Source organism: Rhinopithecus bieti, unplaced genomic scaffold (genome assembly GCF_001698545.2).
Source record: "Rhinopithecus bieti isolate Rb0 unplaced genomic scaffold, ASM169854v2 scaffold_32008, whole genome shotgun sequence".
Lineage (NCBI taxonomy): Eukaryota > Metazoa > Chordata > Mammalia > Primates > Cercopithecidae > Rhinopithecus > Rhinopithecus bieti.
The window spans coordinates 228,380-247,494 of NW_016814433.1; the positions used below are offsets into that span (position 1 = coordinate 228,380).

General features: G+C 53.5%; 2 protein-coding genes across 4 annotated transcripts in view; one reads left to right on the top strand and one right to left on the bottom strand.

Annotated features, from left to right (window-relative positions):
* Nucleotides 1–144: 144 nt before the first annotated feature.
* RPS5 (ribosomal protein S5) lies at nt 145–8,915 on the bottom strand. 2 transcript variants are annotated; one of them, XM_017850540.1, is made up of 6 exons: nt 8,678–8,915; nt 7,486–7,594; nt 2,083–2,292; nt 1,781–1,909; nt 358–456; nt 145–267 (listed from the first exon to the last, which is right to left on the bottom strand). In XM_017850540.1, the coding sequence occupies exons 1-6, from the start codon at nt 8,734–8,736 to the stop codon at nt 199–201; spliced, it is 675 nt and encodes a 224-aa protein (XP_017706029.1). In that variant the 5' UTR covers nt 8,737–8,915; the 3' UTR covers nt 145–198. The 2 variants fall into 2 exon arrangements, with proteins under 2 accessions (XP_017706029.1, XP_017706028.1); XM_017850539.1 differs by lacking the exon at nt 8,678–8,915 and adding an exon at nt 8,390–8,619.
* A 5,144-nt stretch (nt 8,916–14,059) lies between these two features.
* ZNF837 (zinc finger protein 837) overlaps nt 14,060–19,115 on the top strand; it is an 11,302-nt gene continuing 6,246 nt past the window's right edge. For both annotated transcript variants that reach the window (XM_017850673.1, XM_017850675.1), the window contains exon 1: nt 14,060–14,320. The gene's annotated coding sequence lies outside the window, so the exon portion shown is untranslated. The remainder of the gene's footprint in view (nt 14,321–19,115) is intronic.

Below are 19,115 nucleotides of genomic sequence, written 5' to 3' on the forward strand. Positions count from 1 at the left end.
TGCTAGCCCTGGGGTGCCACGGTTCTGAGTCAGCAATGCTTCCAGGTCCCCACAGGCAAACAGGTCAGGAAGGTGAGCAGCTCCCAAGGCCACCAGGACTATGCCACCCACACCACCCCCAACGAAGACAGACAACAGCAGAGGTGGGTGGGGCTGCCCCAAAGGGCAGACGGGTTTATTGGGCAGCAGCCGGGAAAATCAGCGGTTGGACTTGGCCACACGCTCCAGCTCGTCCTTCTTTTTAATGGCATAGGAGTTGGAGGAGCCCTGCAAGGAGACAGACAGTTAGCTCTGAATTCTCAAGGACCCCCACAAATGCCGAACTTAAGACCCCCCAACCAGAGTGCCCTCACCTACCTTGGCAGCATTGATGAGCTCATCTGCCAGGCACTCAGCAATGGTCTTAATGTTCCTGAAGGCAGCCTCACGAGCGCCTGTGCACAGCAGCCAGATGGCCTAGGGAGAGAGCATGGGTCAGGCTAAAAGGACAGACTGCGGTCCTCCCAGCACCCTGGGCCCACCCCCAAGAGATGCTGCCAGCCATGTCACCCGTAGGTCCACTGAGACAAGAGGTAATGGGAGATAGCATCATGCCAGATTTGCAATCAGACAGAGGGTCACAAGAGCAAGTGTCCAGACACACACACAGAGGCTGAAGTTGCATCCCCAGTGACAGGAGATTGAAACCCGTCTCAACAGCAAACAGCTAGACGGCCGGGCGTGGTGGCTCGCGCCTGTAGCACTTTGGGATGCTGAGGCAGGAGGATCACTTTGGCAGGGAGTTTGAGACCAGCCTGAGCAACGTGGTGAAAGCCCACCTCTACAAACAAAAAAACCCAACGACAACAAAAAAATGCGGCCAGGTGTGGTGGCTCATGCCTGTAATCCTAGCACTTTGGGAGGCTGAGGGGACAGGATAATTTGAGATCAGGAGTTCAAGAACACCCTGAACAACATAGACTCAATCTCAATTATTTCTTTAAAAAACAAAAACAGCCGGGCGCGGTGGCTCAAGCCTGTAATCCCAGCACTTTGGGAGGCCGAGACGGGCGGATCATGAGGTCAGGAGATCGAGACCATCCTGGCTAATACGGTGAAACCCCGTCTCTACTAAAAAATACAAAAAACTAGCCGGGCGACGAGGCGGGCGCCTGTAGGCCCAGCTCCTCGGGAGGAGGAGACAGGACACTTGCGTGAACCCGGGAGGCGGAGCTTGCCGTGAGCTGAGAGCCGGCCACTGCACTCCAGCCTGGGCGGCAGAGCAAGACTCCGTCTCAAAACAAAACAAAACAAAAAAAAAAGCAGCAATATATTTGCTTTTAACTTGGACCCGATTGACAATGAGCCACTATAAAGGGCATTCTGGGGACAGATGCTAAATGCAACAATAACTGATTTGATTATTCTATTACTGTTAAATTCGTTCCTGGGGGTGACGATGTGGGTAGGTCATCTTTGTTAAGACACCTGCTGTGTTCAGGGGAAACACAATCGGAATGTCTGCAACTGATTCTCAAACTGTCCAAGAAAAAAAAGTACATATACACACACAGTGTAAAAATATACACCCAGAGGAAAGACCTCTGCCAAATGTGGTCCAGAAGAGGACCCAGAGCCTGGATCTGCCCCTATGCAGGGTGGGAATCCAGGAAGGCTTCCTAGAGGAAGTGATGCTGCAGGTAAAACATGTAGGCAGAGACAAGCCTTCCTGCCCCAGGCAAGACCCCACCCACTCCCGTGGCTGTGTCCACCCTGCCACGTGCGTAAGCCCCAGGCTCACCTGATTCACACGGCGCAGTGGGGACACGTCCACAGCCTGTCGTCTCACAGTCCCGGCGCGTCCAATGCGGGTGGAGTCCTCCCGGGGACCACTGTTGATGATGGCGTTCACCAGGACCTGCAGAGGGTTCTAGAGAGAAGGGGGCTATGAGCCTGACTTCCAGCCCCATGCATTCCTCCCCCTTCCTCACCCCTAAAACAAGAGTGACCACACCACACAGGGGATAAGCCTGGCATACACACCATGGGGCTTTGGGGTGTACTGAGGGCACAGTCTGCCCTCACCAGGCCACAGAGCCCTACCTCGCCTGTGAGCAGGTGTATGATCTCGAAGGCATGCTTGACGATGCGCACAGTCATCAGCTTCTTGCCGTTGTTGCGGCCGTGCATCATCATGGAGTTAGTGAGGCGCTCCACAATGGGACACTGAGCTTTGCGGAAGCGTTTGGCGGCATACCGCCCTGCACTGTGAGGCAGGTACTTGGCATACTTCTCCTTCACTGCTATGTAATCCTGGGGCAGCAGGGAGCAGGAAATGAAGGGAAAATGGTCAGGAGCAGCATGGGTGTTGGCCAGACACTAGACGAGAAATAGAGTACCCATTCGCGGTAGTCCAACAGCCGTCTGGGATCCTGGTATGCCTCCCTAGGGGACTTGGATATAAGCCCCATCCACCATAAGGAAAAAAAACCCTGAACAGGTGACTTTACCAAGTCGCTAAAAAGTACACTTCCTTTATAATCAAAGAGTGGGAATCTAAGGAGACTAGATTTTGGACCAGATAATTGTTTGGGGGGCTATCCTGCACACTATAGGATGTTTAACAGCCATCTGGTATGCCACTGGCAACCGCCTGCCTTTTTTTTTTTGAGATGGAGTCTCGCACTATTGCCCGGGTTGGTATGCAGTGGCGCCATCTCAGCTTGCTGCAACCTCTGACTCCTAGGTTCAAGCAATTCTCTTGCCTCAACCTCCAGAGTGGCTAGGATTACAGGCGCCTGCCACCATGCCCAGCTAGTTTTTTTTTGTATTTTTAGTAGAGACACGGTTTCACTATGTTGGCCAGGCTGGTCTTGAACTCCTGACCTCGTGATCCACCCGTCTCGGCCTCCCAAAATGTTGGGATTACAGGAGTAAGCCACTGCGCCTGGCCTGTTCTTTTTTTTTCCCCCCTCAACTGAGTCTTGCTGTTGCCCACGCTGGAGTGCAGTGGCGCGATCTTGGCTCACTGCAACTTCTGCCTCCTGGGTTCAAGTGATTCTCCTGCCTCAGTCTCCTGAGTAGCTGGGATTACAGGCACACGCCACCAAGCCCAGCTAAATTTTTTGTACTTTTAATAGAGAAGGGGTTTCACTATTTCGAGCAGGCTGTTCTTGAACTCTTGACCTCAAGCGACCTGCCCGCCTTGGGCTCCCAAAGTGTTGAAATTACAGGCATGAGCCACGGTGCCTGGCACGATACCAGTCAGTTTTCACACCTAAAAATGTATCCCAACATTGCTAAGTGTCCCCTAAGACAGGGGACTATAAGAGCTACAGTTTTTTTGTTTTTCGTTTGTTTTTTGAGATGGAGTCTGCCTCCCAGGCTGGAGTGTAGTGGTGCAATCTTGGCTTACTGAAACCTCTGCGTCCCAGATTCAAGCGATTCTCCTGCCTCACCTTCCCAAGTAGCTGGGACTATAGGTGCACGCCACCATGCCAGGCTAATTTTTGTATTTTTAGTAGAGATGGGGTTTCGATACATTGGCCAGGCTGGTCTCGAACTCTTAACCCCAGGTGATCTGCCTGCCTCAGCCTCCCAAACTGATGGGATTACAGGCATGAGCCACCGCACCTGGCTGAGAACTTATCTGTTTTTTTGTTTTTTTTTTGAGACAGAGTCTCACTCTATCACCCAGGTTGGAGTGCAATGTCGCCATCTCAGCTCACTGCAACCTCTGCCTCCTGGGTTCAAGCAATTCTCCTGCCTCAGCCTCCCAAGTTGCTGGGATTACAGACATGCGTCACCATGCCCGGCCGTTTTTTTTGAGATGGAGTTTCATTCTTGTTGGCCAGAATGGAGTGCAATGGCATGATTTTAGCTCACCCCAACCTCCACCTCCCAGGTTCAAGCGATTCTCCTGCATCAGCCTTCCAAGTAGCTGGGACAACAGGTGCGCACCACCATGCACGGCTAATTTTTATATATATGTATATGTATGTACATATAATATATATATATATATATATATATATATATTATATATATATATATTTTTTTTTTTTTTGAGACGGTAGTCTCGCTCTGCGCCCAGGCTGGAGTGCGGTGGCCAGAATCTCAGCTCCACTGCAAGCTCCGCCTCCTGGCATTTACGCCATTCTCCTGCCTCAGCCTCCCAAGGTAGCTGGGGACTACAGGCGCCCGCCAACTCGCCCTTGCTAGTTTTTGTATTTTTTTTAATAGAGACGGGTTTTCGCTCGTGTAGCTAGGTTGGGTTCTCATCTCCTGGACCTCGTGATCCACCGTCTCGGCCTTCCCAAAGTGCTGGGATACAGTTGCTTGAGCCACCGCGGCCCGGTCCAACTAATTTTTATATTTTTAGTAGAGACAGGGTTTCACCATGTTGGCCAGGCTGGTCTCAAACTCCTGACCTCAGATAATCTGCCCACCTCGGCCTCCCGAAGTGCTGGAATTACTGCACCTGGCCCAGAACCACAGTTTTAAAACAATCATTTAACAAGCCTTCTTATACTTACATAGCCATCCCCCCACAAACATCTGGAAAAATGCCAAAAAGTTAACCCTGTGTATGTACAGGGGAAGAGAGGAGCTATGTGTATTCAAAGAAGACTACTGTTGATAGTTCCATTACAAAATGTACCCAAGGCCATTCTATCACTTGCCTCTTAGAATATATACAAACTACCTGTTTCTACAAATACAAGAAATGATGAGAAAAGAACACAAGACACGGAAACTCTCAGTACTATTTCATAGTCTGGCTGCAAGAAAAAAAAACCTCACAGTCTGGTGAAGGGCATTCAGGCAGGGCTTTCATTATGCAGCAAAAAATTGCAAACACCAAATTCGCCAGCAAGGGTTTGGCTCAACAGTGGAGCCTTGCACAGGTGTTTAAAATACAGTGAACTCCTGTTGATGTTTATTTATTTCCCTAGCGGAACAGGCATCTAACAAATGTTTAGTAGATCAAGGAGTTTGAGGCCAGCCTGGCCAACATGGTGAAACCCTGTCTTACAAAAATTAGCTGGGCGTGGTGGCATGCGCCTGTACTTCCAGCTACTAGGGAGGCTGAGGCAGGAAAATCACCTGAACCTAGGAGGCAGAGGTTGCAGTGAGCCGAGATCATGCCACTGCACTCCAGCCTGCATGACAGAGCAAGACTCCATCTCAAAAAAAAAAAAAAAAAAAAAAAAAAAAAAAAAAAAAGAAGTAACAGAGACCCAGTGTGGCACACAAAGTCTAAAACACTTACTATCTGGGTCTATAATGAAAATGTTTGTGGGCTGGGCGCGGTGGCTCATGCCTATAACCCCAAAATGTTGGGAGGCTGAGGCAGGAAAGTCACTTGACCCCTGGGAGGCAGAGGTTGCTGTGAGCAGAGATCGCACCACTGCACACCAGCCTGAGAGACAGAGTGAGACTCTTGTCTCACAAATAAATAAGTAAGGCCAGGCGTGGTGGCTCATGCCTATAATCCCAGCACTTTGGGAAGATGAGGTGGGTCGATCACCTGAGATCAGGAGTTCAAGACCAGCCTGGCTAACATGGTGAAACCCCTCTCTAATAAAAATACAAAAATTAGGCCGGGCACAGTGGCTCACACCTGTAATCCCAGCACTTTGGGAGGCCGAGGCGGGCGGATCACCTGAGGTCAGGAGTTAAGAGATCAGCCTGACCAGTATGATGAAACCCCGTCTCTACTAAAAATACAAAAATTAACTGGGCATGGTGGCATGTGCCTGTAATCCCAGCTACTCGGGACAGCAGAATTTTGTATTAAGTTTTGCAATTGGGAAGTGTGAGTTGTCTTACTTTGTTCCTACTCTGCCCAGTTTTACACATACATACCCTTTTTCTCCCCTCCCCACCAAGGCAGGAGAATCGCGTGAACCCAGGAGGCAGAGGTTGCAGTGAGCCAAGATTGCACCACTGCACTCCAGCCTGGGCAACAAGAGGGAAACTCTGTCTCAAAAAACCAAAAAGCTCGACATGGTGGCAGGCGCCTGTAATCACAGCTACTCCAGAGGCTGAGGCAGGAGAATCGCTTGAACCTGGGAGCCGGAGGCTGCAGTGAGCCGAGATCGTGCCATTGCACTCCACACTGGGCGACAAAAACGAAACTCTGTCTCAATCAATCAATCAATCAATCAATCAATGTTTGTGGACCCCCTGTAATAACCCATGAAGGAAAGATCTACAAGATATTCAGAGTGAAAAACAAGGCTGAATTATTCATTAGGTATAGTGTCTAAGTCCCCTGATGTTTTTACAGACAATAAAGTTTTCATTCTTTTTTTTTTGCTCTGTCGCCCAGGCTGGAGTGCTGTGGCCGGATCTTGGCTCACTGCAAACTCCGCCTCCCGGGTTCACGCCATTCTCCTGCCTCAGCCTCCCCAGTAGCTGGGACTACAGGCGCCCGCCACCTCGTCCGGCTAGTTTTTTGTATTTTTTAGTAGAGACGGGGTTTCACTGTGTTAGCCAGGATGGTTTCGATCTCCTGACCTCGTGATCCGCCCGTCTCGGCCTCCCAAAGTGCTGGCATTACAGGCTTGAGCCACCGCACCTGGCCGTTTTCATTCTTTCTAAAACAAAAGGTAGCAGGTTTGGTGGCATGCACCTGTGGTCCCAGCTAGTTGGAGTCTAAGACAGGAGGATCCCCTGAGCCCAAGTGTATTGACGCTGCAGTGAACTGTGATCATACCACTGCAGTCCAGCCTGGGTGACAGAGAGCAATCCTATCTCGAAGATAAAACTGTAATGATTAAAAAAAGAAAAAGAGGAGGCAAGTGAATAAAGTACAACCCAAATTATATTCATCTTTATACCAATGTAGTCACAAAATACAATTTCAAATACTTTCTTGTGATGGAGGAAGGGCTCACAAAAGCGAAAGTTCCTAAGGCCCACAAAATTCTTAATGATGCCTTGGTGGGGAGGGGAGAAAAAGGGTATGTGTAAAACTGTATGGAGTAGGAACAAAGTAGGACAACTCACACTTCCCAATTGCAAAACTTAATACAAAGCAAGAAAGTGTGCTACTGGCATACGGACAGACATGTAGACCAATGGAATATAACTGAAAGTCCATAATGAAACCCATGCATCTACTGCCAGCTAATTTTTGACAAGTGGCCAAGGCCAATTGTGAGAAACAAAAATCTCTTTAAGAGATGGTATTGGATAACCGGATATTCACATGCAGAAGAATGACACTGGATGTTATGTATTTTACTACAAAAACAGTAACAAAAATACCATGTGAGACGTGATGCTCCTTCTGGTGAAGGAGTCCTCTCGTGACAAAAGTTGTAGTCATCTTTGAACAGGACGTAAGAGCGGATGTGGTAGATGTGGTGGTCAAGGAATCCCTTCTTTACCTGTATGACCTCTATTCTTGACTTAGTGGCACATCAACAAGTTTGATGTGTTCCTTCCTGAAATAATCTCCGCCCCCAGCGGGGAAGGCCAATCACAAGTTCCCCTCACCTGTAGGGAAATGTCATTGATCTGCACATCATCGGTGCTCCACTTCCCAAAGAGCTTGATGTCTGGGGTCTCTGCCACCGCTGGTGCGGCTGTCTCCCACTCGGTCATCCTGGGACAGGATGATGACAAGAAAAAAACGTCAGAGCCCAGCTAGCATGGAGCAGAGGCGCACCCATCCCCAACTCTGAGGCTAGCCACCATCCCGTGATGAACTGGGGAGTCGCAAAGGACCAAGACAGGCTGTGAACGTGTTTTCAAGCACTAGAAAAATTACTCAGCTCTCAGCAAGAAGCATCTGTCTTTCACCTAGAACCCCTGGGCGCAAGACTTGGCAGCCACCAGTCAACAGCTGCTGCATTGGGACCAAGGTATAACGGCTCAGCAGATGCCAAATGTCCTTATATTGCATCGGCTGTAATTCAAACCACAACCTCGCCATTCACATGGTCTTTGACCCAAGTCAGCATTCTGCCTTGGACTGTTTCCTTGGCCGTGAGGTGGGACCGCTATATGACATCAAAGACCACGGTAGGTACTGTGTGGCACAATCAACCCAAAGGTTTCGATTCTTGACTGACAGTATGAAGGTTCTAGGGGCTGCTATTAAGGAGGCAAAGTTACACAGAGCAAAAGAGTGCACCGTGTGCCTAAGAAATAGAAATTTCCTCTCAGAGTACAACTGCATAGTGCAAACCAAGATCCCCAAGCCCCGCTATGGGGAAAAGCTAGAAGCGGCGAAGCACCAGGAAGAAGTCAACAGTAACTGGTACCGCGCCCGTCTCTTCTACATTTTTTTTTCCAGAAACAGAAATGAAACCTAATGAGAAAAGGCCTAGGCCGCGGGGCACTATCCCGGAAAGACCATGAACCGTCCCTAGGATCCCCGGCCCCGCGGCGGTCTCACCTGAGAACACAGCCTGAGCGTCTCTGCCGCTCAGGAAAGACCACGCGCCGCCCTGGCACAGACAGGAAGAGACCGCGCGCAGCGGGCCAACGCATTTAACTGGGAAGAAAACTTCCGGGTCAGCAGGGGAGACGCTTGCGTAAAAGGCTATCATGTCCCTAAGGACCAATCCGGAGGAAGGATGTAGAGGAACCTTTTGGGCTAGACGGAACGGGGGCAGCCCATGCGCATGCGCAGTTGCAAAAGCGCCTCTAGAAGCCGGCCTGGCGGATGTTCGGTACCCCATACTTGCTCTGTCTTGTGGGCGCCTGCAGAAGCGCAGATTTCCGTGAGGCCAACGCCGCCATGTCTAATAAGGAAAAAAGTCCGGCCCGCGCTCGCTTGTTTGTTCAGCTGCTGACGTTAAATCCCACCTGCCGCGGGAGTAGCCAGTTCAGTTCCCTCTGGCTCCTCTCCGCGGCCACGGCCGCCTCACAGGCACGCGCGTGTTGCGGACCTGGGTTGGCGGAGTGGGGCCCAGTGGTCACCGCCACTCCACAGGTCCGGTTTGCCGCGCGCATGCGCCTGCCCACACACGGCCCCTCCCCCACCTCCCGACCTAGGCGCACCGCGCTCGCGAGTCCTGGGTTCCGAGCCTCTGGCTGGGCCTTTTTCCCTGGGGAACCCTTCCTGTCATACCACGCTGGGTTCCCCCACAACCTCCGCGCTCTTCACCTCTGCTATGCAGTAATCGCGCCCACGAAAGGGGGGAGACCGCCGGCACTGAGGGCCCGGGGTTGCGGCGGCTGGAGCAGCGCGACCCGCTCGGGGTGTAGCACGGAGGTAGCCTACAGGCTACGCGCAGTGTCCGGGAGGAGGGGGTCGGCAGGTCGGGGGCCTTTCGTGTTTGTCCTTGCGTCCTCCACGGCCCGGGAGCCCGCGCGAGGGCTTGCAGCTCCCTGCCTTCAGGGCTCACGTCACCAAGCCCTCGTGTCTGCAGACCTGGCTCTCAGGGGTGCCTCTTGAACGGGCCGACCTCTCCGACGGCCAGAAACGTAGGTTTTTAGCCAAAGAATAAAAGGAGGGATGGAAGATTAAGCCATAAGATGAAGGAGATGATTCCCGCCAGCACACAATCCGCTGCCCCCCCCCCCACTTCTGTCCCTTCCCCCAGCTGCCTCTGAACAGGTAGGGCCTCTGAACAGCTCAGCCCTGGTTGGGCAGACAGCGAACCCTCTCAGTGGGCCTGAGCTATTCCGTGGGATTGAGGACGTGGGCCTTCGAACCAGGGTCCTCATCCGTGCGTGGGGTTGGCACGGTAGTGAGTGCCCAAGCTCACTCTATTCACTTGGCCACCCTGGCAGCCAGTGTGGACAGTATGCCTGCCCATGACCTGTTCATATCCCTCTGCCTGTCCCAGCTTGTTAGACCTAGTCTCATGAGCAGAACTGGGTTTCCAGAGGTAGCGACCACTGTTGACTGTATGTCTACTTGCAGCATGCATAGACGTGGCCTTCACGAGGCCAGACTCCAGGACCACCTGGGGCCGCCCTGTCTCTGATGCCCACCTCTGCCTCCAAGGGGGTATCCCTCCAACTCGGGATCCCAAGGGCCCAGCCACTTGACCCAGGTCCCGGGGCTATGCCTGCCCTCTACTCCCACCCCTGAGGCATGCCCATAGTAGATGCCCAGCAGCTGTGTTTCTTCACTGCCTGCCTGTAAAGGCTCTTCTTACCCCAATCCAGGGGCATTTCTGTCTGGCTACTGCTGAGGACTCCCTACAGTGGGCGCCTTGGACTATGGTCAGTTACAGCTCAGGAAAGGACACATGCCCTGAAGCTGGCCTGGTCAGGGGGTCAGACCTCAGCCTCTGGTGAGGGGCACGGCCAACTGCCACCACCCAATGGCCTTTACCGCTGCCCTCCATCCTGTGCAGACTAGCAGCCTTGAGGCTCTCACTGGGGTCTGCGTGGTTGCAGGAGGGGCTAGGTGGGCTCCTTCCTGGTCTTCCTTAATGCCCTTACTGGCACTTTGGTTGTCTGTTGACGTCACCAACCTGATTATCAACTCGTTTGGAGTGCGCTGGATTCAGTCCACCCAGTTGCCTGGCAGAGCCAAGCCTGGGCCTGCAATATCCCAAACCTGATCTTGTGCCCATGGTTGATCCTTCATGGGCTACTTTGGCCCAGCCACTATCTGCTTCCATGGGATGCCCACCTATAATGGATTGAATGGCGGCCCCCAAAAGATAAGTTCATGCCCTAATACCCACACCCAGTGAATGTGACCTATTGGAAAAAAATCTTTGCAGATGTAAATTAGTCAAGGATCCCAAGACAAGAGCATCCTGGATTAGTGGGGTAGACCCTAAATCCAATGGCAAGTGTCCTTATAAGAGACAGAAGAGGGCTGGGCGTGGTGGATCACAAGGTCAGGAGACCGAGACCATCCTGGCTAACACGGTGAAACACCATCTCTACTAAAAATACAAATTAGCTGTGCGTGGTGGCGGGCGCTTGCAGTCTCAGCTACTTGGGAGGCTGAGGCAAGAGAATCACTTGAACCTAGGAGGTGGAGGTTGCAGTGAGCCAAGATCGCACCACTTCACTCCAGCCTGGGTGACAGAATGGGACTCCATCTCACACACACACACACAGATTCTTAAGGAAATTTGGCCAAGTATTTCAGGATGCTTCAGCCACTGGGGTTTGCTTTCATGGCTCACCAGCACCTTCTCCCCTCCTGGGAACTGCCAACTTCCATTTCTCCTCTGTTCTTCCAGATCCTACAACCAGGATTCTGTGTTGGGGAGCCAAGATGCCCTGCTGAAGGCTCCATCCCCTGAGGCTGCTTCGCAGTAAGCTGCCCGGGCCCTCAGAAGAGGCCTGAAATGGAGTAGAGGCCCTTTGCTGAGGACAGCATAGAGCCGAGAGGGGGACCTCTGCGGAGGGATGGCCGGTAGCAGGACAACTCTCCAGGGTGCAGGGTCCCAGGCCTGCAGACATAGAATGAGCCCTAGCCTGGGGACCTGTGGGATTGGTAAAGTCGGACCCCTTGCGGGGGCGCCCCACTGGAGCTTCCTCTCCAGGTCCTTGCCTGGTTCAGAGTCTTGTTCCTGAAATCGCTCCTGTGTGACCGTTGTCACAAGATGCTTCTCTGGTGCTGCCCCTGCAAGAACCCTGCAGGGTCACTTAGACAACAGGCTTGTGTAGAAGTGAAGAAAGCTGGCCGGGCGCGGTGGCTCAAGCCTGTAATCCCAGCACTTTGGGAGGCCGAGACGGGCGGATCACGAGGTCAGGAGATCGAGACCATCCTGGCTAACACAGTGAAACCCCGTCTCTACTAAAAAATACAAAAGCCTAGCCGGGCGCGGTGACGGGCGCCTGTAGTCCCAGCTACTTGGGAGGCTGAGGCAGGAGAATGGAGTAAACGCGGGAGGCGGAGCTTCCAGTGAGTTGAGATCCGGCCACTGCACTCCAGCCTGGGCGACAGAGGGAGACTCCGTCTCAAAAAAGAAGTAAAGAAAACCTACAGACTGTCACAGACCCCATAGCCAGTCCCCTCCAGACAAGTCCCCCACACCTATGCCTGCCAAGTGGTAAGGCCTTTGACTGGTGCTTCAAACTCCACTCCAGGGCTGCCAGTCAACCCATGCCAGCCCTGCAGGGACAAGGCCTTTGTGGGGTGGCTAGGCCTGTGGTACCACCAGATGCTTCACTCCAGAGGGAGGCCCTTTCTGTGCCTGGGAGTGGTAAGTTCTCCCACATGGGCTCAAGACCCCTCCAGTAGCAGCGCACCCACAGGCGGGGGAAACCCTACTGGTGTCAGGCCAGGTGCAGTGGCGCACGCCTGTAATCCCAGCACTTTTGGGAGGCCGAGGCGGGTGGATCATGAGGTCAGGAATTCAATACCAGCCTGGCCAAGATGGTGAAACCCCATGTCTACTAAAAATAGAAAAATTAGCCGGGCGTGGTTGTGGGTACCTATAATCCCAGCTACTCAGGAGGCTGAGGCAGAGAACTGCTTGAACCTGGGAGGCGGAAGTTGCAGTGAGCTGAGATCGCGGCCACTGCACTCCAGCCTGAGCAACAGAGTGAGACTGTGTCTCAAAAAAATAAATAAATAAATACATCCTACTTCTGTCCCAATTGGGGCCAGTGGCTGAACCTGTCACACATCTGCGCTCCTTTATCTGTGACAATTGTCAAGGCCTTCCTGTGCAACTCTCTTCAGCCACCAAGGGACCCACAAGCTGGGCAGCCCTCCAAGTGCCCTTCAGCCTCCTGCTCGCCCTCAATGAGCCTGGTGAGCCCTGAGTTTTGTACTTGGGCAGTGAACTAGACCTCTTGACAAGGCTTTCCATGTCGACACCCAAAGGATGGAGAAAGAGAGTGGGACAGTCCCAGCATCCCTGAAGCAGATGCAGTGGAGGCAGAAAGGTAGGGCAAATTGGGTCGTATATATGTGCTGGACTGGCCAACAAAATTAGATGTCCCTATGGAGGGCAGGAGCTGGGTGACAAATGGGTAGAAGGCCTGACCAGTTCATCCTACCTGGGAGGGCCCTAGAGTCCACAACACCCAAAGGGGCTGGGGAGGCCGTGGTTCCCCAACGGGGCTGCACATGTTAGAATCAACTAGGGGCCCGGTGCAGTGGCTCAAGCCTGTAGTCCCAGCAATTTGGAAGGTTGAGGCACAAGGATCGCTTCAGCCCAGGAATTCCAGACCAATTTGGGCAACATACGGAGACCCTATCTCTGAAATAAATAAAAATAAAAAAACGATCCAGGCATAGTGGCTCCCACCTATAGTCCCAGCTATTCGGGAGGGTGAGGTGGGAGGGTCGCTTCAGTACAGGAGTTCGAGACCAGCCTGGGCTGGATAGTGGGAAGAAGAAGGGAGGGGGAGGGAAAGAAGAAAGAAAATTAGCCGGGCGTGGTGGCGCGCGCCTGTGTTACCAGCTACTCTGGAGGCTGAAGTGGGAGGATCGCTTGAGCTCAGGAGGTCTAGGTTGCAGTGAACCGTGATGATGTCACTGCATTCACCTGGGCGACAGAGCGAGAGACCCTGTCTCAAAAAAGCAAACAAAAAAATAGACTCAACTGAGGACTTTTGACGCGCAGATGCTCGGGCCCACTCCCAGATTCTGATGTTATCGGTCTGACTCGCAACGCGCTCACCAGGAGAGCCCAACCCTCCCACCCGAGGGGAGGCTGCGAGCGGCAAGTCGTTTCCGCGTTGGGACCTCTTAGAAATCAGATTAAGAAATCAGATTGGGGCCGGGCGCGGTGGCTCAGCCTGTAATCCCAGCACTTTGGGAGGCCGAGACGGGCGAATCACGAGGTCAGGAGATCGAGACCATCCTGCTAACACGGTGAAACCCCGTCCCTTACTAAAATACAAAAACTAGCTGGCGAGGTGGCGGGCGCCTGTAGTCCCAGCTACTCGGGGAGCTGAGGCAGGAGAATGGCGTAAACCCGGGAGCGGAGCTTGCAGTGAGCTGAGATCTGGCCACCTGCATCCAGTCCGGGCGACAGAGCGAAACTCCGCCTCAAAAAAAAAAAAAAAAGAAATCAGATTGGGAGAAGGAGGCTATCAAGCATCATCATGACCAATCACATGCTTTGACGCGGAGGAATGGGCGGGACTCTACGGCCCTGTCCGGAACGCCGTTTCCTTGGCGACGACGCAGCCGCTCCCTGCCTTTTAGGTGTGGCCGGCCTCTGTTTCTACGACAACGGAAACCCAAGCCTCCCGCTACACCGCTTTCTCTGCAGCGCCAAAGCGGGACAAGACGGGACTACGTTTCCCAGCAGTCCCCGCGCGGGTTCTCGCCTGCGCTTGCTGTGGCCCGGGTCCCTCAGTGCCGCGTCGGCCCGGAGGTGGCGGGAGGACGGCTCCGCGCTGCATGCGGGGCGGGGACCAGGGGACCCGTGCGGGCCGCCTCCAGCGAGTAAGTGGCATTCTGCGTGGACCCGCAACCTCGGCCTGCGAGGCGGGGACCTCCCGGCACATAGCGCGGCCACGACCCCAGTCCCTTCTCCACCTCCGCGGGCGGGGCCCGGGGCAGAGGCGTGACGCCGCGCACTTCCGGTCCTCGCGCTCCGGGTCCGGACCGGCCACAGCAGTCGCGACCTTGAGTTCCGGGCGGGACGGGCTGCTGTAGTTCTGGCCCCCGCGTTTCCATGCTGGGTGTCATTGAAGCCCGCGAGGGGAGGCTCCAGGCCCGGGACGCATCCTGGCGGCCTGCGGCTCTCGGAGTCAAGCCCACCTGCTAGCCGAGGCCGACGCCGGCCTCCCTACCGCCTCTGCCCCCGCATCCTGGCCTTTGCACTTGCTCTTCCCTTACCTTGTCTCCAGACCGGTTTCATGCCCGCTCCTCACAGAGACCCGAAGAATCCGCTGCCTCCCTCCCCGGCGCCCTCGCGCTGCTCCCTGGCTGATGTTCTTCACGTCTTTTTCTCTTTTAAACTGTCTCCTTGTTCATTTCTTCTTGTCTGCGGCCCGCTACTTCACTCACTATTAGAGCAGGATGTAGCACCGTTTGGCCCTGACACAGTGGATGTCCTGCGAGGGTTGAAGCTTGCTAATCCTTGAGGGTGGAGGCACTGTGGGGAGGACAGGCACAGGAGGGAGCTGTGCCTGCACTCAGAGGACATTTCTTCTGCTATACAATGCGTGGTGCACTGTTCTTCCCATTGCGTGCACAGTGTGGAATTGGACATAAGGGCTACAGTCTGTGTCCCCTGGGACTGTCAGTGTGGGTGAGGTTGGTCTGTGGCTCAGAGAGGTGGAGCCGCGCTGAGTTGGGTACTAGCCTGTGTCCTCCACACCTCAGGGCCACCAACGTTGACTTCTCTGCACACTCTGTTTTTCTTTTTTTTTTTATTGTTGTTGTTTTTGTTGTTTTGAGATGGAGTTTTGCTCTTATTGCCCAGGCTGGAGTGCAGTGGCGCGATCTCGGCTCACTGCAGTCTCCTCCTCCCGGGATCAAGCGATTCTTCAGCCTCAGCCTCCCGAGTAGCTGGGATTACAGGCATGCACCACCGTGCCCAGCGGCTTCCTGTCACATTCTCTTGGGCAAATAAGACCTCACTGTGCCGTGTCCAACCTCCATGAGGATTTGGAACCTCAATAGCTTTCCTGTGTGTGCTGTTGCTCTGCAGTTCTACAGGGCTCAGCCTTGGCCACGTTAACCCCTCAGTCCCCCTAAATTGGTAGCTCTGCATCCTGTTCTCAACACCAGAAGCCCTGAGGGCAACTAGAAAGGCTGGGCGAGCACCCAGGTACAAGCATGCTCACCTGGGGCAGATGGGCAATCATTGTCAGAACAGCCTGGGAGAGCTGTAATGCACCATCAAGGATGGGCGCCTGGGGCCTGGGACCCAGAGCCTCGATTGTGTTTGCTCTGCTCAGCCTCAGATCATGGGTCCATGGCTGAGATGTCACCCACCTACAGGTGGGATAATTGGACAGTGCATCCTGGGAGCAGATCGAGGAGACGAAGAGACTCAGCCATGGTCCACAGCTCCCACCTGCTGTATCTGGTGCTGGGAGGCAAGTTCTTGTTGCAGCAGAGGAGCCACCCGTGGGAGCAGGGCATCTGGGGACCAATCCGAAGATGCTCTTAGCACATGGCCAGCAGGCGCCCCTCAGCCCCCACCTCCCACGAGTTCAGGGTCCCTTTCTGCCAAGTGGGGACTGCTGGTTCTTCAGGACAACACAGCTTCTCCAACCCTCTGTTCAGACACTGAGCAGTCCTCTGACTCCCCATCACTAGGGATCAGGAGAGCCCCACACAACACACCCATTCTGTCGAGGGTGCTAGACCAGTCTCTATTAGTTTCTATGCTGCTATAACACACTACCACAAACTGGGCAGTTTAAAACAACAGAAATTTATTCTCCGAGTCCTGGAAGCCAGAAGTCTGAAATCAAGGTGTCGGCAGGACTGTGCTCTCTGACGGCTCTGGATGGGGGTCTTTCCTTGCCTCTTCTGGCTTCTGGCGGCTCCAGGTGTTCCTTGGAGTGTGGCTGCATCACGCCAATATCAATCTTCATCTTCACATGGCCTCCTCTTCTCCGTGTCAGAACTCCCTTTGCCTCCTTCATAAGGACACCTGTCATTGGAGTTAGGACACACCCAGGTTATTCAGAGTGATCTCATCACAAGATCCTTAATTATGTCTGCAAAGACCTAATAAGGTCACATTCGGAGAGTTCCAGGGTTAGGGCACTGGACGTATCTTTTGCAGGGTGAGGGACATCTTTCAACCTATTACAGCCTCCTTCAGTGGAAGCTGCCGGACCTGGGTGACCTCATGTGCCCATCCATTCTTGGGCCTGTCCATTGATTCCATGGTGACCAATTGTCCCTGTTTGGCCAGGCTGCCCCAGGTATGGTCTTTCACCTGGGAAGTCCTCAGCCCCTAAGTCCCTAGAGTTCTAGGAAGTCATGCTGAGTGCTGATCCTCGCCCTGCTCATGCCACCAGCTGTTGTACAGACTGTGACATGAAGCCAGCAGCCTTGGAGCTAATAAGGCAGGTGGCCAGGTCCCTCCGTCCCTGACACCTGGGTCCCTGTGACCTGGAGTTATGTCAGAGAGGTCCAGATCCTGGCTGCGGGGCTTCTGGGATGGCACATTATGAAAGCGGGGCCCCTGACCTCCTGCTGCTCAGCATCCATAGTGGCATGCTCCCTCCGCCGTGTAAGAGGCTGGAGTCCACACTGGTACCCCCATCAGAGTTTATGGCTGGGGAGTTCCCGCCCCTGTGTGTGGGGACCTCAGATCCCAGCCTGGCAATGACCCTGGACCGACCCCCTTAGCAGTGGGTCCTGGTGGCTTTGTCAGGAGCTCTTCAGTCAGCCTGGCCTCTCACAGGCAGACTAGGGAACACTACAAAACCTGCAGTGCTCAGACAGAGGCTTGAGAGAGTGTGGGGAGGCGGGCAGGATGGGCCTGCCCCGAATAGCCAGGTCCATGGCCAGCAGACAGACTCCAGAGAGAGAAGCCTACACCTGTGAGAGACAGACACCAGATACTGGGGATGGTGGTTGGGAGCCAGCGGGCAGCCTGGGTGTGGACAGAGCTCCATAGTCAGACAGACCAGAATGTGTGTCTCCATGTCCTGCGTCCTGCCCTCAGTCTCCTCCCTAAAAGTCACAACTTCCCATCTGGTGGCAGCAATGCCCTTGGGCATGTGCCCCTGTAAGGAATTGCCCTGTGCCCTGAATATCATTCCTAGCAAGCATGTTCAGTTTCTTTTTTTTTTTTTTCTTTTTTTTTTGAGAAGGAGTCTCGCTCTGTCACCCAGGCTGGAGTGCAGTGGCCAGATCTCAGCTCACTGCTAACTCCGCCTCCCGGGTTTACGCCATTCTCCTGCCTCAGCCTCCCGAGTAGCTGGGACTACAGGCGCCGCCACCTCGCCCGGCTAGTTTTTTGTATTTTTTTAGTAGAGACGGGGTTTCACTGTGTTAGCCAGGATGGTCTCGATCTCCTGACCTCGTGATCCGCCCACCTCGGCCTCCCAAAGTGCTGGGATTACAGGCTTGAGCCACCGCGCCCGGCCGGCGCATGTTCAGTTTCTAATGAAGAGTTTTCTTTGCTTTCTTTGCTTTCTTTTTTTGAGATGTGGTCTCACTGTGTTGCCCAGGCTGGCGTGCAGTAGTGTGATCACAGCTCACTGCAGCCTCGATCTCCCAGGCTCAAGCGATCCTCCCACCTTAGCCTTCTGGTAGCTGGGGCTACAGGCATGCACCACCACACCCAGATAGTTTTTTTTTTCTTTTTCTTTTTTTTGAGACAGAGCCTCGCTCTGTCGCCCAGGCTGGAGTGCAGTGGCGCGATCTCAGCTCACTGCAAGCTCCGTCTCCCTGATTCAAGTGATTCTCCTGCCTCAGCCTCCCGAGTAGCTGGGATTAGAGGCGCACGCCACCTCGCCTGGCTAATTTGTATTTTTAGTAGAGATGGGGTTTCACTGCGTTAGCTAGGCTGCTCTCGATCTCCTGACCTCGGGATCCATGTGCCTTGGCCTCCCAAAGTGTTGGGATTACAGACATGAGCCACTGTGTCTGGCCTTTTTTTTTTCTTTTTTTCTTTTTTTTTTTTTAAGACAGAGCCTCCGTCTGTCGCCCAGGCTGGAGTGCAGTGGTGCAATCTCGGCACACTGCAAGCTCTGCCTTCCTGGGTTCATGCCATTCTCCAGTCTCAGCCTCCCGAGTAGCTGGGACTACAGGCACCCACCACCACACCCGGCTAATTTTTTGTATTTTTAATAGAGATGGGGTTTCACCGTGTTAGCCAGGATGGTCTCGAACTCCGGACCTCGTGATCCGCCTGCCTCGGACTAACAAAGTGCTGGGGTTACAGGTGTGAGCCACCGTGCCCAGACTATTTTTTTTTTTTTTTTAAATAGAGACAGGGTTTCACCATATTGCTCAGGCTGGTCTCTTAACTCCTGGACTCAAGCCATCCACCCACCTTGGCTTCACAAAGTGCTGGGATTATAGGCATGAGCCACCACACCCAGCCAAGTTTTCTCTTTGATATGAGTGAATTAACAGACACCTGGTTAAAGAAAATGCTTTTACCCCAGAGCTTAAGCCTGTGATGTGGAAACTGTGCTCGGTACTCTGGTACGCAGTTGACTTGGCTGTGTATGAGAAATTACTTTATTTTCACCTAGAGATTTAAAAGAACTTGTTTTTCTCTCTTTCTTTTTTTTTTTTTTTTTTTTTTTTTTTTTTT

Bases quoted from the DNA above. Each gene is read 5' to 3' on its own strand.
- RPS5 (XM_017850539.1), bottom strand. From the start codon at position 8,484: ATGCGTTGGCCCGCTGCGCGCGGTCTCTTCCTGTCTGTGCCAGGGCGG. The intron at 7,595-8,389 runs GTGAGACCGCCG...ATCCTGTCCCAG, and splicing joins CGCTCAGGCTGTGTTCTCAG to GATGACCGAGTGGGAGACAG. The intron at 457-1,780 runs GTGAGCCTGGGG...CTCTCTCCCTAG, and splicing joins CACTGCGCCGTGTGAATCAG to GCCATCTGGCTGCTGTGCAC.